Here is a 26884-nt window from a genome sequence, read left to right as displayed (position 1 = left end):
TCCGTTTTATACCGTTTTGAATACGAGTATAGTTTTCTAGTAATTCCAGAGAAAGACGCGATAATAGCCCTTTAGTGGAATACACAAAACAGGTTTACATTTTTCGGCTGATTTATGAATAGTTTTCAAATAAACGCTAGATTATCGATAGTATATGTGTCCTCATACACTATATAGAAGCGGGCTGAAAAATCGATTATCCGTGCATTGGTCGGCGCCAACGGCACGCACACACACACACACAGACACGTTGTGATCGCTGTGAAAGAAACATCTGATTAACCCAAGATTGGTAACAGAGTCCTTACCTCACCTCTGATGTCCTGCAAAAAGATTAATCCAATTCCTGATCGCCATTCCAAATATTGATCGCGTTTATTGATCCAACGTTATATATCCAAAACACATAATCCATGCTGCTCAGTGTCCCCAGTCAATGTGGTATAACGATACTGCATGCCCGAGAAGGAAAACCTGGACCGGACTTTTTTTTTTGATGCACAGTCCCAGCCAATCCAATACAATGATGTGCAATACCATCCGGGAGACGATAGGCGGCGGTATTTGCGAACTCAGACCCATTCCCAACAATACCATCAGGTGGGATGGATGAAAATGAATGGATATCGCTAATAAAAGAAATAACGATTAAAACCAGACTATACTTGTGATTGGCGCTCAAGCGTCTGCGAGTTAACCCGACTATCATCGGGTCTGGTGTCCAATGTGTTAAGGTCCAATCTGTAATCCAAACATAAATGCGATTACATGAACGGGTAGCCCCACCATAGAAAATTTTTATTCAATGTAAAAAAAACTAAACAAAACATGAATGGAGACATTTTCATTCTCTAGTTGTTTGACTGAACTTTAAAAAAAATATATATATATATAAATGTTTTTAAATTGTCTTTCTTTTATTTTACATGGAACATAAAACATGATAAAACACAATGCAGTAATAATAATAGTTAACAGGACTTCACAGGACAATAATAGTAATAATAATAACATTAATGACAATAGAAATAACACAAATAATAAATACAAAACATTATCACAGACACCACAAAGGACATTTCAGGTTACATATGTTTGAAAGTTTAGTTGTTATGGATTTCGAAAAACAAGCTACTGGTGGGCAATCCCAAAACATGTGCATTGTCGCATGTTAACTAACCTAAAACATGTCGGTGGTGGGGAACTATTACAAAGTGTCTGAGACAGATGCAACAAATGCCATCTGCAATGTATGCCAGGATAAAATACCTCGTGGGGGAAGCAATGTAAAAAGTTTCAACACACCAAATTTAATAAGACACTTGAAGTCCCATCACCCAGAGGAGCATGGAGAGTTCGTTAAGCATACCGCATAGACTAAAAAGAGAAAGGCAGAGAAAGAGCCAAAACGCCCGCTAACGCCAACCACTTTAGAGAGCACCCGTGCGTATAACCATGATAGTCAGAAGAGGCGATCACAAGAAAAGTCATGGAATTCATAGGGCTGGGCGACCAGCCATTAAGTGTAGTCGAGACGACGGACTACTCTCTCACATTGAGCCCCGCTACACTCTCCCAGCAGGTTGCTGAGAGAGACAACAAGCATTCCGTGAAGACCTGCCCTACTCGGACCAAAGCAGAGTAGACAGACACACAACAGACAGTGGAGCAGTCGGACATGCAGATACGCTGCTTGCAGTAGAGATAGCGGAGAATTTTTACTCGTTGCGTTGTGGCGATCTGTGAATACAGATATGAAAAGTATAATTTGAGTCCAGAGACAGTTGTGGTTCGGTCCGGATCTGGACCGGAGTCCGGACATTGAGAATGCCTGTGTTAGACCTACACTGCCAGCTGCTATAACAAAACCAAAAACGATCAGTATCGGCAGTGTATTGGCCGATATGGCTAATAGACGATTGGTGATCGGTATCGGTGGTAAAAAAACGTGATCGGGGCATCCCTACTTTTCAGGAGTACCTTAACACCAGTAACACCAGCACCATTCCCAGCCTGTAGCCACATCACAGTCAGTGTTTCCCAGTGCCTAAAAACAACAGGAAATGAATGACTTGCCTTGACCTCTGTGGTATCGCTACTGCTAGATCCATATCTCTCTGTGGTATCGCTACTGCTAGATCCATATCTCTCTGTGGTATCGCTACTGCTGGATCCATATCTCTCTGTGGTATCACTACTGCTGGATCCATAGCTCTCTGCTGTATCATTACTGCTGGATCAATATATCTCTGTGGCATCACTACTGCTGGGTCCATTATCTCTCTGTGGTATCGCTACTGCTGGATCCATATCAGTCTGCCTTGCAGGGTGGGGGGCACTGGGGGGTGGAGGACACTCTGCAGGTGATGATTAACAGCATCCTTGAGCGTCTTAGTGCGCAGCAGCCTTGTCAAGATTGTGTTCATCTCACCATCTCACCTCGGCTGCTGGTTGGCACGCTGATGGATCTGGGGGGTGAACCCTAAGCTAAATGTATGGCTAAATTAATTTCTTATTAGACTGCAGTCAGCAGGTTTGACTCGGACTCATATTCCTCCAGGATAATGAATGGGAGGCCCTCTGTCCCGGCTCATACTTTTTATATAATGTGTTTGGATGGATGATGTTGCCCTTCTGTAAGATCTGATGACATCTCCCTTGTGGACTTTGGGAAGAGATGAGAGAAATTCACACATGAGAGAAATTCAGTGATGTAACAATAATTATCTCTGTGTTAATGTTGTGAAAGCCTTGTCGGAATTTTGACGATGGAAGCAGGGCTTTCCCCAAGATTCTCAAATAAGATGGTGCTGAGTCTCAACTAAGGAGGCAAAAGATTTGCAATAAACAAGCCATTTGCTGTAATTTCCTGCAACTTAAATACATTAAGTACAGTGGATAAGGTTGCACAATAATTTTACAAAAACACACACACAGTGGAACAAAGGAACGAGCAATCGCGTATTAGACAATAATGTGTCTGTTTCTAAGCTGGCCCCAAGCTTTCACTACAAACATTTTTTTACTTTATTTATTTTCTTATATACCACAGCCCTGGGAAGTCGATGGAGAAATCACAGGAAAAAACAACTGACATGACGCACCTATCTGTAGTTTCACTTATAGTGGCAGGAGGGTGATTTAGATTTTCTCTGAACCCCCAGAGACTGAACAAAATATCAGAAATCATCTACATGTCCCATATAGTGTTTCAGGTATTCTGATTGAGAGTCCACTGTACACCTAAAATCCCATTAAGTCCCATTCAATATATTGAGGGGCATTGCTCTCTGCTTTGTTAGCAGAACAATACACTTATTTCACAAATGACCACCAAACGGTCGCAAACTTATGGTTCTGACTATGTGCTACCCGCATTAAACCAATGGAGTAGCTCACCTTGTTTGCAGAGCTATAACTATTTAAATATTATAGCTATATATGCAATACTATGGCCCATTTGACATTGAGTATCTATCGTTCAAGATGTGGAAAAGGAATATTTTTACCATCCATACATTATCGTTTTATACCGTGGTGTAGGGCTGCACGATTTTGGGAAATAATCTAATTGCGAATTTTCTGACATATTGTGATTGCGATTACATTTGCCATTATAATATATATTTTTTAAGCAGCCCCACAGAGGTTTATTGTAAAATGCGGCTTGCATCTGGCCTACGCGGTGGGTCTTCAGGACACAGAGCCTAAAAATGTTTCTTTTTACCTGGGAATCGATACCGGTACCGAACGGTACCTTTTTTTCTGTACTTTACTCTCTCTCTCTCTGAAGTCTAAACTTCACAACACACAATCTAAAACCCCTTACCTCCCTCTCCCAAACCGATCTTGTATCTCAATGGGACTTCCTGGTTAAATAAATGTAAAAAAAAAAAAAAAAAAATGCATTTTTAATTTTTTTTGCGATTTGATAATTGCATCATTCCAAATCGCGATTTCGATATAAAATCTGTTAATCATGCAGCCCTACCGTGGTGAATATAAGTATGTTTTTAGAGTGGTCTGGGGTAATTCCAGGAAGGCTAGTAATGACCTGCGACGCATATTATACTTAATCCATTGGCATTTCGTCCCTATACACACTCCAATAAAAAATTCAAATGCATATGATCGGTATATTATGTTCCATCATGAATGCATGAAAGGGGGGGGGGGGGTCGTTTATGATTAATTGATTGTCAATAACGGAATTCGTTAGTACAACAACATCCGTTGATCAGAGCGATGGCTATGAGAACAATGGACAACCAAGCTGAAATTAATGTTAGATTGCTCTGGAAGACCTCCTGCATTGTCCCGGTGCCCAAGAAGGGACGTCCCAGCACCCTCAACGACTACAGGCCAGTCGCTCTGACGTCACACGTCATGAAGACGTTTGAGAGACTGGTCCTGCAATACCTCAAGCCCCTGGTGCGTGACTCCCTCGACCCCCTGCAGTTTGCATACCAGGCAAACATCGGGGTGGAGGATGCCATCATCTACATGCTCCACAGAGCGTACACGCACCTGGAGAAGCCGCGCAGCTCAGTGAGGATTATGTTCTTTGATTTCTCCAGCGCCTTCAACACCATCCAGCCGTCACTGCTAGCGGAGAAGCTCTCCGCGATGCAGCTGGAGCACGGCTTGGTGGCCTGGATCAAGGATTACCTCACTGAGAGGCCACAGTACGTCAGACTAAAGGACAGTCAGTCTGACGTACTGGTGAGCAACACCGGCGCCCCCCAAGGAACTGTGCTGTCACCCTTCCTCTTCACCCTCTACACCTCAGACTTCTGCCGCAACTCAAGCGGGTGTCACCTGCAGAAGTTCTCAGACGACTCCTCCATCGTAAGCTACATCACCGACGATGATGAGGAGGAGTACAGAGCCCTGGTGGAGAGCTTCGTGGGGTGGAGCGACAGCAACCACCTCCAACTCAACACCAGTAAGACCAAGGAGCTGGTGGTGGACTTCCGGAGGGGCAAGAAGAGCCCCCCCCCGATTCCCATCTCCATCCGAGGGGTGGATGTGGAGATGGTGGACTCATACAAGTTCCTTGGGGTACACCTGAACAATAAACTGGACTGGTCGGATAACACAGAGGCCCTCTACAGGAAGGGACAAGGCAGGCTGTTCTTCCTGAGGAGACTCGGGTCCTTCAATGTGTGCAACAGACTGCTGCAGTCTTTTTACCAGTCTGTTGTGGCCAGCATCCTCTTCTATGCTGTGGCATGCTGCTGAGGCTACATCAACTCAAGGGACACCAACAAGCTCAACAAGCTGGTGAGGAAGGCTAGCTCCGTGGTGGGAGTCGAGCTACCTAGACTTGAGGTGATGGCAGAGAGGGGGATGATAAGGAAGCTGGCTGCCATCATGGAGAACCCCTACCACCCCCTCTACGACGAGCTAGTCAAGATGAGAAGCTCGTTCAGCCACAGACTCATTCCCCCACGACACTCAACTAACCGCCTCGGACAGTCCTTTATACCAGCGGCCATCAGGCTCCACAACAGTGGGCAGCGACTAGCAGCCTCCAGGCTCCACAACAGGGGGCAGCGACAGCGACTGCTACCAGACATTGACCTGGGACTTATAGGAACCCAAGGAGGACAACCTACACTACCTTAGGCTTACTGCACCTTATGTGGATACTGTGATACTGTGAATAATGTATATTTCAGTGGATACCGTGATACTGTGAATAATGTATACTCAGTAGATAGTAAATTATAACACTACCTTATGCATACGGCACCTTATGTGACACTGTGAATAATGTGAATATTTCTTCAGCTAGTCAGATAGTAAATGATATTGACCATATTGACCAAATTGTTTACACTGCCTGTGTTGTTTTTACTACCTGTACACTGTGTTGTTGTTTTACTACCTGTACCCCCCCCCCCCATCCCCCCCATGCTGCTATGATGCCTGAATTGCCCCAAGGGGATCAATAAAGGAATATCTTATCTTATCTTATCTTACCTAACTTCCGGTTCCGATCAGCAACGCATGGCTGGCTGATTTTGCGGAGCTCAGCAACCAAGCCACATTAAGTTTGATTACGTTTTTATTTTTGCTTATACCATTTGATTTTATTTTACGTTAGAATCATGTCTAAACAGACACAGACCAGGATGGGAACGCTGAACGCCGTGGATAAGGAGCTCATTAGGTTGATATTCCATGAGGAAATAGACGCTATCGTGGCTAAGCTAACCGGCAGAGTGGATGCGCTCCAGGAGACGTAGCCAGCATAGACCTAAACTATCGTTACAACTAACCTAAAGTTAGTTTAGGTTCGTGTTAACGTTAGATAATGTACAAAATAAACGTATTTCCGGTGCTTTAGACCAGTGGTTCCCAAAGTCGGGTCGCGACCCAAAGGTGGGCCGCGAGCAGCCACGGGAGGGCCGCGAGATGATTTCCAATTTTTATTTTTATTTTTTTTGTCAGGCCACTGAACTTAGAAGCAGGCCAGGACAATGTTTCTAGTTGTATTCTAAAATTATATTCTATTGTATTCTAAAATGTGACTATGGTTTTATATTAACTTAATAAATAAACAAAAACGAAAAATCGACTTATTTCAACGAACATTTCAAACTAAATAACAGTTCTGTTCCGTTAGGGGCTCTGCTTGGCATCACTACTGCACTCCCTCGCGTACGTGCACGCGTACTGAATAAAATTCCACAAAATATACCTTTAATACCAGTATTAGTCTGACCACACCCCTCATCAGCTTACCTTCATAAGCAGGTGTGTGGTCACCTGCTCTCCTCCTTCTCGCTTTCACCACAAGGAAGTGCCTCGGTAGTACCCCACTTGACGTGTTGTTAGTTGAAAAGAGTTGTGACTGGTTTACATTGTGCTTAATCTTTTCTTCTCTCACATCTGTTGTACAAGAAAAGGTTGGGTCATAATGTATTCCGCGGAGAGTAGACCCGCTAGACCTACTCTTCACCACCGGTTCTCCATTCCCGCCTCCGTCGTGCGCCTCGGTGCTGGGCTGTTGCCACTCTTGTGGTTGCCGACCCAGCCCGGGAGACTGCCGGTGGATAGTTTTCCTCACCGAAGAGCCGAGGGTTCGGTGCCGTCGCTCCGGCGATGGCCTGATCTCGACTCTGGTTCCTCTGGTTCTGGGGAATCGCCCGTTGGTGAACGGGGGGTTGTTTTGGAGCCAGAGGATTTGCGACGCAAACTTTTCGCGTCTGCTCGCTCGCGTCGCAAGATGGTGGCGGTCAGACGCGAATGGCCTGGGTTTGGGGAGCTGCTGGAGACCAGCGAAGATGCGTCCGGCTCGGGATTTCCGATGGAGACTGAGGACTTCATGGACGAGGCGGACGGATTTTTGTTTGAGGGCCCCGTGGAGGAGAGTATCCCTCCTCAGGAGACCCCAGAGGGGGGGGAAATGGCTCCATGGGGCGCCCTGTTCGAGGATGTCGAGGAACCACCTTGGCCTCATCGGCAGGATGCCCTACTGTCGGCCACATCGGATTGTGGCTCCTTGACCAGTCGCAGCCTGCTGTATGTGAGGGATGCGGGGTCAGTGGAGGAAGGTTCGCAGGGGCAACTGCGGGCCTTGTTTCCCGAGCTCATGGCGGTAGCCGCCACCGCAAACGGTGTGCCGCTGCCGCTGCCATTGCCTGCACCTGTCCCTGATGACCTCATAGGCCATCCCTGGCAGCGTCCCCCAGTGAGAGGGGTGGACGTTGTCTACCCATTTTTCCCATCGATGGGGGCCTATGTTCGTCGGGGTCAGGCGGTGACCAACATCATGGGACTAACTCCTACCTACGTACCAGTTACGCGGGTAGCGGGGTTGGTCAAAGGTATGGGGGAGGGCGTGCCTCGGCTTGACAGTCCGATGGCCGCGCTCCTCTGTCCGGATATGGTGTGGGAACCACTATGCAAGCCGGTCCTCCAGGGGAAATCGGCTAGGCGATTGGCTTATTGGGGTGACCAGTCATTTATCGCTGGTACACAATCGCTGGCTGCGGCGTCTAACATCGCCCACCTGGCTAGATTTGTATCGGGGATAATGACGGGCGGCACGGATCTGACCGAGGTGAAATGCAATCAGATCACCCAGGCTGCGGGAGCTGTCCTGCATCTTTCCCAGGTGCTGGCCATAGCCATGGGGAAAGTGCGCGCCCTGGCCACCCTGGGCCAGCGTCACCTTTGGCTGGAGCAGGCCCATGTGCCAGAGAGGAAGAGAGCTCCTCTTCTGACGGCCGCCCTCTCCGACGCTGGCCTGTTCGGGAAGGCCCTGCGGTTGATGACCTCAACATGCAGAGAGATGGCAGAGGAGAGATCCATCCTCCAACCCCATTTTCCGCCTCCCGTCCTTGCCGGTGGAGGCAGAAGGCTTCCGCGACGTCGAGCTGTCTCCGTCGCCGCTACCACTGCCTCCGCCGCCGCTGCTGGCCCTGCCAAGAGGGCCAGGGGACGAAACGGCGCTTCTGCCACCGCCGGCCCATCCCAGACCGGAGGAGACGGTAGGGAACGTCGTGTCCAGCAGACTGTAACCTACCGTCCCTCCGGGGCTCCCCGGGGTGGCAAGACTCGAGCGGCGCGAGGTGGCAGACGCCGTTAGGAGTGACTTTTTCCCCTCTGTGTCCCCTCTCCTACACCCTCCCCGGCCCCTCTATGATTTTGTGCCTTGACACTATTTAGTTAGTAAATAAAAAAAGTTCCCCGATGGAGGGGGACTGTGTTTTGGCCGAACAAACTGTGTGTTTCTTCAAACAAATCATATGGTGGGGTTGTGTATATATGAATCTGCCCTTTTTTACGTTGTGGGGTGAGTTGTGTTGTGTTACGAGGTTAAGCAAGGTCTGCAACGTACACTCGGTAATAGGTTCTATTTAGCTTGATGCTCCACATGCAGTTAGAACTGGTGTTATTCCATTGCTTTAACTAAGTATATGTGTTTTCACAATGCTGTGTTGTTTAGTTGCAGTAATACTCGTACGCACACATTTCACGGCCTAGCCGTTTTGCTCTCGTTCAGCGTTTTTTCCTATGTATGACATAGGCAACGGGTATAGGATTCACGCACAGGCGACTTGTGTTTTGTTGTAAAACCTTTTTACACTTTTTGTGGGTAGCGGGCATTGTATTAGCTTCGCTATGCTTTGTTTTCTACCGGAGGTTTTTCAAGATGGCTACGGTTGTTTTTCTGTGTGTAGGGATAAAGGGTGTGTTTTCGGGAGGGGGTGTCGGATAAACCCCTCCTGTCCCACTTGATTGGTTTAGGGGATTTTTGATCTCTTCTGCTGAGCCAGTCAGGGCCAGGCCAGTGCTTGGCAAGGGGGGGGGGGGGGGGGGGGGAAGGGGTATTCTACCGACTCCTGTTACATGACTGTTGTAGCGTTGTTGCTATGGCGACGCCTTCCATGAGCTGGTGTCTTAAAGATGTCGAGGTTGGGCGCAGGGCTCACAGTCCTGCTGCGCCCGGTTTATGTGTCAAACTTGAGTCAATTGGTCACGTGTCTCACAGTTTACATATCTTTTTCTTGACCATAATCTCATGTGGGATGGTGTTTCTGGGAGGGTCTGGTCTTACACTCTGTTTAAAAAGGAGTGACTGGATTGAAATCATGTGGAAAACAGGGTTTTTACTCCCAGCTGTGCAGTTGGGTCATACGGGTGATGCCTTTTCTTTATTTTTATAAAGAGTTGAATGTGTCTTGATGGATTGGAAATGAGGGTCCCTGATGGAAACAAGACTAACGTCTTTCTCAGGTCTGCCTCCCCTTAACCTGTTGTGTGTATTGCCGTACTGGGTTGTACCTTTTCTGCAGTCTGTTGGGTACATTTTTTCATTCATTCATTCATGGAGTTGATTGCATCTCGCCCCTCTTGTCGTTTTCCCTGGGCGTCTTGGGGATTCAATATGGTGGTCTAAACGGCCTATTGTTGATGTGGGTATGTCCAAACGCACACATAGTGCTAGCTCAGGATGTGCTTTTTGGGCCATTGGCTGACTAGCGCGCCTTGATTGCTTGGGTGAAACAGCGTTTTTATGGAGCAATTGGGATGGGGGTTTTTCCTCTTCCGACACCCTGTGTGGTTATCGATGGGTTCCCGTTCATGTCAGGGGATGATGACGGAATGGGTCTGGACATATGGGGAAGGGTCTCACGCCCTAGGGGTGGGCCACCGGGCGCGGTTCATACCGACACGTCTGGGTGGCGCCTTCTTTTTTATGTTGGGATCAACACGCATATCTGCCCCTTCTCCTGGGGTTGGCAGGTCGGCGTGATTAGGGCACGGGACTGGTTCTGGTCGCGCTGGTCCAGATCAGTTGCACCCGTTGTCCGCTGGGGATGCAGATCTGCTGTTCTGGTACCCTGAGGGACTTGGGGTTTTTTCAGGGGGAAAAATGCTAGGTCGGTCCGGGTGTCACGGGGTTGAGCGTTATGGGACCCTTGTTAGGTGCGTTGTATTCTGCACTGTCGTAATGGCTTACGGCCGTGCCGACCTGTACGCGCCCGATCTCATCGGATCTCGACCGCTGTGCGGGTTGGTCTTGGTTGGTACTTGGTTGGGTGACCTCCTGGGAATACCGAGTGCGGGGTGCTGGGGCTGGTCTTCCATTTTTACGCTCTTCTCTTGCGCTTGGCGCTGAGGGGCCTGTTGGGGTGGTTTTAACCTCCTCGGGGGACCCTGTGCCCCCCGTATCACCGGGCCCGGTCCGGGGTAATGCTCATTGACCCGTAGGCCCGGGATAGCCCTGTTGGAACCCGGAACGCGGGCTGCGGCGGTGCCGCAGGTGTGTTTTGGGGTTTCTTTCCTGAGGGGTTATGGGACCAACCATTGCATGGGGTAATGCCTGGGTGGTTGGTTCTCTGGTGTGTTGCTGCAGTGTCAACTCCCGGTTCTCCGGTTGAGGGTGCCCCTGCACGTTCATGACGTCTGCCGATCGTATGGGCTTTTTCTGTGGGCAGCTGTCAGGGGCAGAGTGGTCTAAGGATCCCTCTTCTGACATGCTGTTTAAAGGCTTGGTTATGCGACAACGCCAGCATACGCCCCTTCCGCCGGGGCGGCTGTTTTCAGCTGTCCTTTCTGGCGCCTGCCTCGTCCGCAGTTTCCAGGCTTGGGTTGACAGCCTGTTGCCTGGTCTTTTTCCCCGGTGCACTGCCTGCTTCCGTTGGTTAACTCTTGTGTGTTATGACCATGCTGTCTGCCTGTTGCAGGGCCTGTGTTCCAGGCGGTGTGCTGTTGGGGAGGACAGGGCCCGCTCGGCTGAGGGGCCTTTGTCCGAATACGCTGGCGATGTGGGGGGCGGGGTCACTAGGTGCCCACCTGGTGGGATCTTGATGCTGGCATCATGAACTTCTCCGGGCCCCCATTCCAGGGAGTCCAGTCCTTTTGGTGGGTCTGGGTCTTCCTTCGCGCTCCGCTGCTACGGCCTTGCCACGGGGTTGGGTTTGCTCTTGATCCCGTGATTCTGGGGGCTGTGACGAGGTTGTTTCCTACGTTCGTTCCCGGGTGGCATGCGGGTTGTGCGTGGGTGTAGTCGTGGGGTCAAGCCACGGTCTGCTCACCCTGTGCGTTGGGTTGCTTGAGTGCCTCTTCGCACGGTCGGGTCCGTCGCCCTCCCGTGAAGCCCCTAATAGGGGGGATGCCCTCCATTAGGGGGGGTCGGGGGGGCTCGGCCCTCCCTGTTCTGATGGTTGTGGGGGGCTGTCAGCGGGGTGTATTTGTCAGCCAGCGGCTCCGCTTGGCCTCCCTTTGTGCATTAGTGATGCCAAGCAGAGCCCCTAACGGAACAGAACGTTAGGTTATGGCTATAACCAAGTTCTGTTAGTTAGGGGTGACGCTTGGCATCAGACGGCCGCTGCAGCCCTTGACCTCACCTTGTGGTGAAAGCTTGGGTAGGAGGAGAGCAGGTGACCACACACCTGCTTATGAAGGTAAGCTGATGAGGGGTGTGGTCAGACTAATACTGGTATTAAAGGTATATTTTGTGGAATTTTATTCAGTACGCGTGCACGTACGCGAGGGAGTGCAGTAGTGATGCCAAGCGTCACCCCTAACTAACAGAACTTGGTTATAGCCATAACCTAACGATTATGCACATAAAACGCTGAAAACAACCGAAGCAACAATAGTATTTTAATGAGGCTATTATTATTATCATTATTATTTTGCAACAAGTTAGCCCTCTCATAAATGGCACATATAAATGAATAACTAACTTGAACTAACTTAATAGGATTGAAGTGATATTTGGCTAAAAAAATCAGTCACCTGGCAAAAAAAAAAAAAAGCCTGACGATGTGCATTGGGCCGCAGCTCTCTGACGCCTTATTTTCTGGGTCCCGGCCTGAAAAGTTTGGGAACCCCTGCTTTAGACGTTGCTCTTTTATTTTGAAACCCCCCCGACCAGAAGTAAAAATTATGCCTCGTTTTCTGCTTACGCGTCCGGTTCTGTGTTTCTTGGTTTTTGTTAGCTAGCAGCATATCAACACCAACCATGGGAATACTGTTTTCTAAATTGTGGAGGCTTTTAATCGTCAACGTAATAGGATTTGAAGGCATGGTATCCATAAACTTCAATCGGTTCGGATCCTTTGAATGAAATGAGAATGTAAACTAACACTGGCGTCACGTTAGAAAGTATCACTGCGTTGCGTGAAATCACTGACAGAGAGGAGTGGTTCGGCAAATTTTTTTTTTGTATATTTCCATAGAAAACGTAAAGTCGAATTCAATTATTTTTTATTTCTCCACGTGGTAAATACACAGGTCACAACATATTTACAGGAACATTTTGGAGTTGTATTTGGAGTGTATTTTGTAACTGTAGGGAACTTCAGGGTAAATGACTGCCCCACTTCCAGTGATGAAGCTAAGCTACGCTAACGGTGTGGGCGTTCCCTAAGCTTAGTGCACGCACAGAGAAGAAAAGGGTATGTATCTTCTTGTCTAACTCCAGGGAAGATGGCAAATAAGCGAATTTCCCAAAATGTTGGCGTTTTCCTTTAAAGCTAAAAGAACGCATATGACTTTGGAATTTGAGTACTGAATAAGGTATTATATGAATGTCTCACGTTGGGGTCCTGGGGGGGGGGGGGGGGGGGGCGGAGAACGAGCGAGTGTTCATGTATGGTGGTGTTTTTTGTTTTTGTTTTATTTATTATTTTTCATTCTCTGGTGTCCTATGTATATTTTCTGATCCCCCTCTGATTTGGTGGTCGTGGGCTCCGACTGGGGGGGGGGCGTGGTTCGGGGTCTCTGCAGGTCGAGGCATTAAAGAGGCGTGGTGCTTTGGCTCGCGAGGGCGCCGGACTATGGGTCCGCCGGGGTTGTGGCTTGCGGCTGCCGGGTCTGGAGATGGAGGGGACTCAGGAGGCTCATTATAGTCCATGTATCTATTTTTCCTTTATAATTGTCTCTTATTTTAAGTCTGTTGGAATATTTTATTTTTATATTGTCTTCTCATTATTATTATTATTATTGTTGTCGATGTAATGTGATTTATGTTATGTTATGTCAAAAAAGAAACTGAATAAAAAAATGTGATCACAAAAAAAGATTGCTCTTACCTGTGGCCGATGAGACTCCAGAAAGAATATTCCAATTATTTGATTGCCATCTGCTAGATCGTATGTCCATTTGGCCCACGCCATAACCCCCAAAAGCATAATGATTCTGGTGTCCCGAAGGCGATTCAATGCGATCGAGTGTATAATGATCCATGTTACAAGATAACTCAGCCCGGAAGACATTCAATGACGCAGTCATAATTCCTTCAGAAAGTGCAACATCGGCCGCATACCAGCAGGCGGTGGTATCGGACCGTTGCGATCTCAGACAGAGTGCCACACATTTCCACAGCACAGCAGGATGAATTATGAATGGAAATAGCAAATAAAAGAAATAACGATCCAATAACGAGTATACTCGTTGTTGGCAGTATTCGATTGGTGGGCTATAACGAGTCAACTCGTTTTTGGCGGGGAATGGGTTAATGGTTTTTTTTTCTCTTTTAAACAAATTAGCAAGTAGCAGTGCATTCAACTGTACAGCAACATTTTGTTTTCTATAGCCTACAGTGTAACACTCATTGCAGATACAGTAGCATAGACACATAATAAAGCAATTCCCTCTGCCATAACAGTGCTGAAATGTGGGAAAAAAAGATGATCACATCACTGAATCATATAATAATAAATAATACTTTGTCTATTTGAAGAAACATGAGTAGATTCTAGGGCTGTCCCCCACTAAGGATTTGGATGGTCGACTATGATTGGCCAAAATTTACCGTTAGTCGAGTATTGGTAAAAAAAAGAAATATATATATAATATTTTTACTTTTCTTTTTTATCCACTTTTTCTCCCATTTTCAATTTTTCTCCCATCCCAATTTTCGTATCATCCAATTCAACCCTCCCCTGTCTTTGAACGCTGTTTCATGCCTCCCACAAGCCGGCTGCAATGTGGACTAAAGGCCTCTGCATGCTACAGAAACTTCAAAGCAACTGCAACACAACATCGACAAAGCAACAGTGTTTTAGACACTCTGCCTTTATGCTTCTGCAACATCGACGCGCAAAGTTAGTTTAACTAAAGTTAGTTTAGGTTCGTGTTAACATTAGATAATGTACAAAATAAACGTATTTCCGGTGATTTTAGACGTCACTCTTTTATTTTGAAAACCCCCGACCGGAAGTGTTATAGTGTCTGTTGCTAGCAGCTTAACTTTCTGTGCTTTTCGAGCTAACGTTACCGTAACATCATTAGTTTCCAATGCAGCTCAAACTACCTGTTGGAATAAATTAATTGATTGATGTTTAACTTGTCCCTGTGTGTGTCCAGTCATTTAGACTAGCAAACGTTGTATTTAACGTTACCTCAGGACGGATACCATTGTATTTACTTGGTTAGCTATGTAGCTAATGTGGATAGCATTTTGAATAGACCCAATGCTAGCTGGCTGGCTACAGCTTTATTTACTAAATTATGGAGGCTTTTTAATCGTCAAGGTAAGAGAGGATTTGTCATGATCAACTGAAGGCGTATGCTATGAAACAATATGTGCTTGGGTTTTCAGAAAAAGGCGAGCTATGTGACGCTAATTATTTAGCGTCAACGCTGGAAACAACAATGGAGGATGATATTCTGCGGGACTAATATTATTCTATGACAGCCCCGCCCCCATTCGCTAACCAACCAATCACTGCTACGCAATATCAACGCAACGGTTGTTTAGGTTAGATTTGAGGGACATGTACGCAACGTCCAAGCAACACAGTCTACAAGACCCTCTAAAACAACCGCGCTGAAATCGCGCCGATGTTGTGTTGCAGTTGCTCTGAAGTTTCTGTAGCATGCAGAGGCCTTAAGTCATACACGGCACAAGTCCCCTCCGATACTCGAGGTAACAGCAGTCGCATCTTTCCACCTGCGCGGCTCGATCTTTCAGCGTCAGGGGTCTGGGCTTTGGAGGGGCCCCGCCCCCGTCGCTTCCTGATTCTACTGCGCAGGCGCACCAACCGACCTGTAGGAGTCGCTGTCCACAACGCCCGATCCCCACCCATCAGTTTCCCTTCCCCTAATACTGCCAATGTGTATTAGTGCGGACGACCAGCTAAACTGAAAGCAATGTGGAGCGCTGGGCTCGAACAGGGAGGCGTACCTGTTCGAGCCCAGTCTCCAGTATTCGTGGTGAGCGCCTTGCCCACTGCACCACGTAGCCGCCCATTTTTACTTTTTTTTTATATTATTATTATTATTATTATTATTATTATTATTATTATTATTATTATTATTATTATTATTATTATTATTATTATTAGTGTTATTTTTGTATCATTCCATTTGGGCTGTGGGGGGTGCTTAATGTCTGAAGGAGTCGACTGAAGGCTTCTTGTCCTCTGCAAAAGCATGCAATTGGTCCACTGATGGATACATCTTGATATTTGTCTAGTCTAGTGTGTTCATTAGATGGGTGAAATCCTCTTTCAGTGGCTCTGTGCCTGTTTTCGTAGGCAGTTAGCCTCTGGTATGCGTGCCATTAGCGTTAGCCACGCTTCTAGGCCTCTTTTCTTTTGGAAAGAATGATACAAAATAAATAAAAGAAAATTATAAAAAAAAAATTTGATTTTTTTTTATATATATTCGACTAAGAGGTTGGCCAGTCGACTACGGCTCCTTTCGACCGATTAGTCGACTAATCGACTAATAGGGGTCAGCCCTAGTAGATTCTCACAAAAAATGGCTGCATGTTATGTGGTTAATCAATCATGCACACAAATCAGAAAGGAGAAAATTGTCAGCCTCTGCTGAGCTGAGCTAAACCGTCTGTCACTGCTCTGAAGCTGCCTGTGGCAAGGTACAGATCCGTGAGCATTGGTTTGCATCAGAGCGCTTTTGAGCAGCTGGTGGGGGCGGCTTTTGTGTTGTTAATATCTTGTAATTGAAAGCGGGATAATATTGATAATGCCATTAGAGTTGATGATTTAGAGAGATGTGGAGAACGGCGTTGCTAGAAGCGCCTACATGATCTGTGTGTGCGTTCTACAAAATGTCAACAATGAGCGAGTGAGTTACAATTACGCCACATATAGACATGTGTTTTTGTTGTTTACAAAGAAAAAGAACAGCCACATTTTAACAGGCTCAGTTTTGAAAGTCCATAGCGGAGGATGGCAAAATCAATCAATATGGTACTGACTTGTACTATCATGCACTCTGCTACTAAGGAATATACCTTACCTATATTACTACCTATTATGCTAATATGTCTATACTACTGTAGCACTCAAGTTCGACACTGTTTGACGAACAATGTTACTGACCCTTAGCTGCCAGAGTTGTACCCTTCCTGCTGACTTCTTGTACAGAACTTGTAAGTCGCTTTGGATAAAAGTGTCAGCTAAATGACTAAATCTAAGTTGAATTTCTATAACTTTTACTCTGGCACATTCTGTCATTGCCATCAATGTTGGCAATGATTTAGTCATTTCTCATTGAAAAAAATTATGATATCCACTTTGCCTTATACCGGCGACTACCACCACAGTCTGAGCACAGCATCAGTTTGTTGCCTTAACATGACGAACATGCTCACAAAGGTAACTGAGATGGTGTGTCACACTGAATTTACTTTCTGTTCTGCCTCCCCATTTGAAGGGCGGAGCCAGTTCTGGTGCGAATCAAGGAGGACAGAACCCGCATAATCTCTCCATCCTTTGACAACATCAAATATGACACATTTGAGATTGAAGAGTATCCGCTAACCGCCCAGGGCTTTGATTGGGAGCTGTGGTGTCGCTACCTCAACCCGCCTAAGTCCTGGTTGCACCAGGGGAACAACAGCGCCCCCATCAGGTAGGTAAACGTCATGATAGCTCGTTATTCTGTATGATGGTAAAGTAACGGCACACCAAGGATTGTTGTGAGGTTCTGATCACTGGAAGAAGGAAAAAAGTATTGCACACTATCTCTATTGACAAGCTTTGTATGCATTGCATATATACAAAGCTCTATAACAAACCACCACAGACTAATTATTGTTTTCGAAGGGATCAACTAAGTCTCCTTTCAAATCCTCCAGTCGATGAACGCTCAGTGCTGCCACCACTGGGGCACCAATAAGATTTGAAAGGGGACTTTTGAGAGAAAAGTCAGCAGCAGCTTGTGTTTTCACCCCACTAGCCTTTGTTGAGACTCTTTGAGATTTCTGTTGATCCCTTCAAAAACACAAGGACGAGTTATTGACTTAACCCTCAGAATCCGCGGAGGTTCGTTATAGAGTTTGTATATACTGTGCTGTGGTGATCGCCGCGGCACACCACTGGGACGGGGATGTCGCGGCGCAATAAACTGGCTCTGCGTCACTTGTACAGAGGGGAATCCCAGAAGTGACGGCTAGTGGCACCCGCAACGCGTCACTGCCCGAGGAGGAATTCCCGACTGGCGAGACACTGCTGCCGCGTCGCGTCTAAAAGCAAGGTGGCCGGGATACGGTGAGTGTGTCGAGACAGGTCGGCCGAATGGAGTGTGGAGCGAGGAACGGGCGTGAATACAGCGTTTCCTCATTTCCCCGCTCCCGTAGATATCCGTCATTTAGGCATTTAGGTAGCCGATGGAATACACACTTGCCAGCACTAGTCCCACACACATGCACACATTCCCGACACACACACTAGCTGATTAGTACTGATAAGATACACCTGCGCATAATTAGTAAATTACACATCTCACGTCACGTGCACACACATCGTCCCACACAGTACATTAACACTAGGATAGAGAGGATCAAGTTGAGCGAGTTGGAGTGGTGTTGTCAGAGAAGGAGAGATTGTTTATTCAGAGGTGCGATGGTGAGAGGTAGTGGAAGGAGAGGAGAAAGCAGTAAGTGTTCTTTGTGTACTGGACCCTGGACTGGCTGAGATTCCCCCTTGTGTACTGACCCTGGACTGTCTACGACCATTATTTTGCTTTTCGTGCGCTTGTGGTGAGCGGGACATTAGGAGGCGCAGTCTCCCTGTTCATGGTATTGTTTTGCTATCAATAGCTACAGCATTTCTCTTCTATTAGATGACGTAATAAAAGAGAAATGCATATGGAGTATGCAATACTTTTCTTTTTCTTCTTTCAATCCATTATTCTATATCAAATTCTGATAAAAGTTTAAAACTCTAAGCAGAGTTAGAATTTTGGACCCATTGGCCTATTTTCCAACAATGTTGTCGACTGGTATCTTCTCAGCACAATCCACGCTGTCCTCTGATACCTGCGGCTTCAGCTAGTTTGCCACGAAACGAATGCAAAGTCACCAGGGCCACGCTCCAGTCTGCACAAGCCCTGAAATAAATGATGAAATCTACTCCACGGTGCACCCCAAGTATTTTTCAATGCCGGGCACAGTCGACATTACTTCTGTGGCTGACTAGCCAGAGCTGTGGGGTATCCAGTATGAAGAACAGCATGGACTCCACCAATCGACAGCATCGTTGGAAACAAAAAAGAAACCGGGCTAGGGGTCCAAAATTCTGAACGTACCCTCTAATGTTAGCCATACCTTTCTAATCTTTCTAACTGCTGTCACTATACGGACTCATCTTGCAAATTGTAAACACTCCATAGGCAAACAACAACTCCTTTCAATCCCTTTCATCACCTTCTGTCCTCCAGGAGCCCGGCCCTGATCGGCTGCTTCGTGGTGGATAGGTTGTACTTTGAGGAGATCGGTCTGCTGGATGAGGGGATGGAGGTGTACGGGGGAGAGAACGTGGAGCTTGGCGTCAGGGTGAGTAATGGTGTCGCTCCTCGTAGCCGCGGGGCTGTTGTTCATTCATTTATGGCTGTGATCTTGGACAATTAACTACGATAATGACACTTTCTGTTGGCAGCAAACCCACAGAGTTTGGCCGCACTCTCCTCTCTTTATGTAAAGCAGTTACTTGACTTGCTTCAGACATGTCCTTTGGTTCCAAGCAATGTGGTGTGTGTCTGTGCAATTGCAACACATTAACACGGTGTAAGAGAGAAATTATGTTAGCATCACTCCCAACTCACACAGTTGTTGTACAAGGCTCCTTTATTTCACTGTTAAGTATGTAGAGGAAGAGGAAATGCAAAGAGTGCTCACTCCCTAGAGGGATCAGCCTATTCCCATCACCACTGAAATGATCACTGTCATCCCATATTATACTAAATTTAGGTCCAAACACTATAATATTGTGATTGGATGAGAGACAGTCCACGAATGCTTATAATCACAGTATAGCACTGGCACCTTACAAATACAGCGGTACCTCTCTGCCATTGTTTACATTTAATTAGCCTAATTCACAACACTTGCACTCGCTGCACGTTCACTGCTGCTATGAAGACGCAGGAAGGACAGCTTAACTGGTGGAACACAGGTGCGCAGCCACCCCTGCTCCTAGGTCTGATTTAGCTTGACCCAAAGCCGCTTAAAAAAGAATTATAAAGTTGTATAAAAGCAATGACATCATTTAAAGGTGCTATATATAACATTCAGCCACAAGATGCCGCACTAGAGCACCAACATGTAATTTATCCAATCGGGTGCATCCCACGTTGGGAAACGGGAAGTAGGGAGGGGATACATGAAATTCTAAATTCATTTATTTTATTCTGCACCTTTCTAAAAGCTCTGTGGATGTATTAACCCTTTCACACATAGAGGATACTACAGTAGACCGCTATTCAAAAGCCATTCTTGAATATGCATGGGTTTTGATGGCATAGCTGCACATAATCCACTACAGTAGACACTACTAGTGGCAAGCCATTGTATCAGAATTGTTTTCCCCTTCAAACCATGATGGCCGACGACCAGTCAGAACCATAGATATATATAAAGACTAGATGGCACGTAGTTCACCGGCAGCCATCTTGTTACGGTCAACTACTGCTTTAAAGGTCCCATGCATTATAAATGGCCTTTTCCAGTGTTTAGCATTGTATCCTAGCAATTGGGGATTATATCAATGTGGTCTGTGTCGTTAATTATCATATTGACTCATCAGTCTAGTCTTGAGTTCACAAGATCTTCCCTCACTCAACTAAGCTGTTCTGATTTGACGATATTGCTGACGTGAATAAGGTACTGATTTGCAGTAACGCCCCCTCTATGGTTAGCGCATAGTGTAACCCGACACTTCCTCAAACGGATTTTGTGTGCACCATCTCTCCCTCGTCGGAGCATTTACACACAAACTTGACTGCGTGTGTGTCGGGGATGCATCTCTCTCTCTCCCTCTCTCTCTCTCTCTCTCTCTCTCTCTCTCTCTCTCTCTCTCTCTCTCTCTATCTCTCTCTATCTCTCTCTCTATCTCTCTCTCTCGCTTGCTCGTTCTCGCTCTCTCGTATGTAGCCCGCTGTGTGGGTGACTGTCACTGAAAGCGCTTATGGGCGGAGCCCATCCAATAACAGCCTGAAATCCTGAGGCTGAAAAATTATGCTTTTGAGTACTTCATTAGAAATATAAAACAATCAGGCGGTTAGGTGGCCGAGCGGAGATTGCGTTCGTCACCAGCCCCGGAGCTGTGAGCTGGATTCGCCTGTTCGAATCCAGCTCACAGCTCCGGGGTTGTCACCAGCTTGGCTGGCCGTCTGCACTAATACAATAGACCTGTCTCAAACCCTGCCCCTTTTCTTGATCCTCCAATCACAGCTGTCGCTTACCTCTGACTTCCTCGTACAAACTTTGTTTGTCTGTCTAAGCGACAGCTGTGATTGGAGGATCAAGAAAAGAGGGCAGGGTTTTGAGACAGGTCCATTGGCTGTATTAGAGGGTGGGAGAAGCTGGCGGGGTGGGTCCGGGTCGTTGTAAACAGCGACTCCTACAGTTCGGTCGGGGCGCCTGCTAAGCGCGGATTGGACTTGAGGGGGATAGTGTGGTCCTCCCACACGCTACGCCCTCTCAATGAGAATCCGCGCTGCCAGGTGAAAAGAAGCGGTGATTGGCTGGACGTGTGTCGGAGGAAGCACGTGGTAGCCTCCACTCTCCCAGATGATCTGACTGTGGGGGGTAAGTGCGCAGCGACCAGGAAGGGACTGGGAATTGGCATACGACTAACATTGGGATGGGAGAAAATCGGAGGAAAATGGAGGGGGAAAAAGACCAATAAAAAAAAATATATATATATATATAAAACAATGCATTTAAAAAAAAAATACTTACAGATGTCTTCCATAGACTCACAGGAATTGTGTAAAGTTGCCCAAATAGTGCAAGGAATAGCAATGCATCTCCCCTTTAACACTTTGAGTGCCAGCAGGGGGCGCTCTATTCAATGAGGGGGCGAGCACATTTGCGAACGCATAAACTATATCTTAAATTATGACTATGTGTCTAATACGCCCGTCGCTTATCAATGACTTGCTTGCAGTCAACATTGTCGAAACGGATTGTTTTTTCATCTGTAAATTTCCGTTTTATACTATTTTGAAAAATGCTTGTTTTTGGAAATTTCCAGACAAAAAAAGAGATTCCACAGGAATCGCCCTTTACTGGAATACACAAAAAACTGTCATTTTTCGGCCTATTTATGAATCGTTTTCAAATAAACGCTAGATTATCGATAGTATATGTGTACTTATGCACGCTAGAGAAGCGGGCTGAAAAATCGATTATCTTATTTCCTGATCAGCACACACACACACATATAGGGCCCACGTTGATATATCTCTGAAAAAAGCTCCGATTACCCCAAGATTGGTAAAATAGATTCCTTACCTCAGATCAGATGTTCTCCAAAAAGATTATTCCAATTCCTGATCGCCATTCCAAATATCGATCGTGTTTATTGATCCAACGCTGGGTGCTCGAAACACATATTCCACGCTGTTCTGAGGGACCACAAAGACTGCAATCGGCTCGGATTACATGCCTGAAAAGTAAAATGTGGATTCCAGATTTTCTTTTCCCCATGCGTTTTCATTCAGTCCAATCCAATGGGTGCGAACAGGGCGGTATTTTCCCTGTTCGAGCTCAGAGAGAGTCCCAGTGGTAACGTGAGGCTAGATTGATGAAAAATGAATGAAAATCGATAATAAAAAAAATAACGATTAATAACGAGATTTCTCGTCCTTGGCACTGATCGGTTGGCATGAAATAACGAGAATTCTCGTCGTTGGCACTCAAAGTGTTAAGGTGAGTGATCTGCACAAACAAAAATACTCTTAACTTGCTGAAACCCTGACTGATTTACAAACGGTTTGGTTTATTACAAACGTTATTAACGTGGCTATGATTGGAAGCTTGGACGTTTTTTTATAGTCCATTATAAGTATGCAGTATGATAACTACATCCTGACGTTTTTAACAAACCAAATGGTTGAAAATTGAGCAAGCTATGGTTATTTCAATAGTACATGCACTATAGACATTCATATTGTGAGTGGGCGTGCTGCCTGTGGCAAGATGGCCGCCATGTGGCAACGTCGGTCTCCGTTGGCCAGCAGTGTGGGTGAGTCATCTAGTCTTTATATCTATGGTCAGAACCATCGTGTTTCTCTGGAGTATCAACTAATTCCTTCTATTCTAGAAATACCTTGCAGGTAAAAAAAAAAATATTCTAACATCAAGTAACATCTAAGGAGTCATGTCATTGTTAATGTGTGTATACTGTATTTTTGTGTATACTGTACATCTGTGTGTATACTGTACGTTTGTGTGTATACTGTATGTCTGTGCTGTCTGTATACTGTATGTCTGTGTGTATACTGTACGTATGTGTGTATAATTTACGTCTGAGTGTATACTTATATCTGTGCTGTGTGTATACTGTATGTATGTGTGTATACTGTACGTATGTGTAGGGCTGGGCGATATGGAAAAAAATCATATCGCGATAACGATATGATAATGTTATCATATTTCTCGACATCGATAATTCTAAATTATAAGTATAATTTTTTTCTTTTTTTTTCTTCTTTTTTTAGACAACAGGTGGATTTTTTTTTTTTGCAGCAATTCATTGTCATTGCCGCCATCTTTAGTGTTACATCCCCTCACCCTCCAGTTCTCAGGCTCCAGCTGGTTTAAAAGCTAAAGTAAACCGGCTTCTCTGCTGGCTGTGGCTCCAGAGGAGTTGAACAGTTCTGGCTCTGCTAGTTTATTTTCGATCTTTTGGCGCTTTTTTGGTGGACAAACCACCGCACATGTGCACTGTGACTCGTGACTGGAGTCTAGTTCTGCTAGCACACATAGCCTACTGTGTACAGACGGTTTCAAAATGTATTTTAAATTAGAAAGCAAACAAAATAAATGGACAAGATAAAAATAAATCTCAATTTGGTCAGTATTGTCATTTGGACAAGCAAAGCCATTACTTTAAGTTGCAGGCAAGAAAGACAAGTCTGTCCACTGTCTCTGGTTTTAAAACTGCCCTGTTGCAGGTAAAAAAAAAAACGATTTTTTTTTTTTTTTTTTATTTCGATATTCGATATCGATTATTAAAATATATCGCGATATTTATCGTTATCGTTATATCGCCCAGCCCTACGTATGTGTATACTGTACGGATGTGCTGTGTGTATAATGTATGTCTGTGTGTATACTGTACAATGTATGTATGTGTGTATACTGTATAATGTACGTCGGTGTGTACTGTATGTCTGTGCTGTGTATACTGTACGTCGGTGTGTATACTGTACATCTGTGCTGTGTGTGTATACTGTACATCTGTGTGTATTGTACGTCTGTGTGTATGATGTACGTATGTGTGTATACTGTATGTATGTGTGCTGTGTGTATACTGTACGTATGTGTGTATACTGTATGTCTGTGTGTATACTGTGTGTCTGTGTATACTGTACATCTGTGTATACTGTATGTCTGTGCTGTGTGTATGTAGCCGGTTTCAGGCCTACTCTCGACAGACCCCCACTGCCACGACTCTGCGTTGTTGGTTGTGTGTTCAATGAGACAGGGAGACGGGTGATCTTCTTTTAGCCGAAACTGTGACGTGTTTATTACAGGTGTCCACAGTCTGTCAGGTAACAAACAAGAAACGAATGCATCAGCATTTAGCATCTAACGGCTCCAACTGCTCACACAGCTCATATCTTTCCTCCGGAAGCGACGATTTCAAAATAAAATACCTAACCCAAAACAATCTTTTGTTACAACCCCCAGAACATAAAAATTACAACAAACAATAACAAAGCAACAAAATAAAACGTAAGGGATTATTCGTGGAATGCACCACGAATATACCTGCTACATTGTATACTGTATGTCTGTGTATACTGTACATCTGTGTGTATACTGTACATTTGTGTGTATACCAGGCATGCGTTCTTCATGGGACGGGGGTGCACTACGTGCAAGCCCAGATAAGTACTCGCTATTTGCATATCAATAGCGCCGGTCGTCAGGTGTGTTAAATACGTTCTCAGATACATTCACACCTAACTTGTTGTGAATGACATGTGTTACATTCCATTCGTAGAGGCAATTAGGCACTGTCTGTAGTCTGTGCTCAAGCGAGGGGACATTAAATGCGCATTCGCGGGAGTGCGCGCACGCGCCAGGAGCGCGCGTGGCGCCATTAGGTGCGTGCAATCCCAGTTGATTTCAATAACGCACCACTGGTGTATACTGTACGTATGTGTGCTGTGTGTATACTGTACATCTGTGTTTATACTGTATGTCTGTATGTATACTGTACATATGTTGTAAATATGTGAATCACAATGGACTTTACATTTTATATAATTTTCTTGATTGGTTTTGTTAATACACACAGTATTACTATGTTATACCATATCATTATTAATGCAGTATTTTCAGTTGAAAACTATAAATGCATGTTGTCCAATCAAGTGGACATAATAATAAATATATTTGGTAAAGTTAAATGTTAAATGTTAAATGTTAAAAGTTAAAATGTTGTTTTTCATGCCCCAAGAGCAATGAAAACACATGGGGGGGAATCCTGACTGAGGTTATCATAATTCATGCATGAAAAAAAAAGAAAAAAAAAGAGATAACACCTTAAAGGGGAACTCCAACATTTTGGGAAATTAGCTTATTTAACATCTTCCCTGGAGTTAGACAAGAAGATACATACCTTTTTTGTCTCTGTGCGTGCATTTTAGCTTTGGGAATAGACGCTCCGTTAGCATAGCTTAGCTTCATCACTGGAAGTGAGGCAGGACAGTAGCCTTACAGTGCCTTACAGTGTATTGCAAGGTCTGACATTGACCAAATTTGATATGCATGACCTTGGTGGGCTCTAGGTCAACTCCTGAAAAGGGGGTTAATGTCAGACCTTGCAATCAAAAGTTAGGGGGCGCACTGAAATTATGGCAAGGGTTATTAGCCCCATAACCTTTGATTGCAAAGTCTGACATTGACCCCCTTTTCAGGAGTTGACCTAGAGCCCACCAAGGTCATGCATATCAAGTTTGGTCAATGTCAGACCTTGCAATACACTGTAAGGCACTGTAAGGCTACTGTCCTGCCTCACTTCCAGTGATGAAGCTAAGCTATGCTAACGGCGCGTCTATTCCCAAAGCTAAAATGCACGCACAGAGACAAAAAAGGTATATCTTCTTGTCTAACTCCAGGGAAGATGTTAAATAAGCAAATTTCCCAAAATGTTGGAGTTCCCCTTTAAGGTGAGACACTACAGGTGAATAGGGTAAAACATTTAACTAATAGATATCACAATGAAACTTCCCTAGTTGATTACTTATATTAAGACAAGACTTTTTTGTATTACAAGTTTTCTGAAATTGTATGTTTAAATATGCAAATGAGGCATGATTTACTTAAATATGCACTAATTTGCATATAATTCCAGGACAGAAATCTGAACATTGGATAAAGCCATTTTCAAAATTATAGTTTCATTTTGTTGACATATTAGAGCCAAAGGTGTAGTTTAGTTATGGTACAGGGTACTACATGGTACCACTGGGTAGTTTACTATAGGGTAGTTTAGTTAGGGTACAGGGTACTACATGGTACCACAGAGTACTACATGGTACTGCATGGCACTACAGGGTACTACATGGCTCTACATGGCACTACATGGCACTACAGGGTACTACATGGTACCACAGGGCACTACAGGGTACTACATGGCACTACAGGGTACTACGGGGTACTACATGGCACTACGGGGTACTATAGGGTACTACATGGCACTACAGGGTACTACATGGTACTACATGGCACTACAGGGTACTACATGTCTGCTCCTTTGCAGCACCACAAACATGGGAACTCTCTAACTCTTCCCCCCCCCCCCTCTTTCCCCCCCCCCCCCCCCCTCCCTCCTCCCCCTTCTCTCTGAGTGCCCGTCTCCTGGCGCTGACTAAGGTGATGGATGCCTCGGGGTCTTGGCCAAGATTGTAGTGACTGCTCTACATGCAC

At 45.5% G+C, this 26884-nt stretch overlaps 1 protein-coding gene across 1 annotated transcript in view; it reads left to right on the top strand.

Annotated features, from left to right (window-relative positions):
- galnt18b (UDP-N-acetyl-alpha-D-galactosamine:polypeptide N-acetylgalactosaminyltransferase 18b) overlaps positions 1-26884 on the top strand; it is a 361705-nt gene that overhangs the window by 200519 nt on the left and 134302 nt on the right. The window contains exons 5-6 of the mRNA XM_084337404.1: positions 17152-17349; positions 19159-19273. Of these exons, the coding sequence (XP_084193530.1) occupies positions 17152-17349; positions 19159-19273 (313 nt within the window). The remainder of the gene's footprint in view (positions 1-17151; positions 17350-19158; positions 19274-26884) is intronic.

The sequence above is a fragment of the Notolepis coatsorum genome (genome assembly GCF_963971535.1).
Source record: "Notolepis coatsorum genome assembly, chromosome: 20".
NCBI lineage: Eukaryota > Metazoa > Chordata > Actinopteri > Aulopiformes > Paralepididae > Notolepis > Notolepis coatsorum.
Note: the sequence above shows the minus strand (reverse complement) of the source record. Positions and strands in the feature narration are given on the sequence as shown.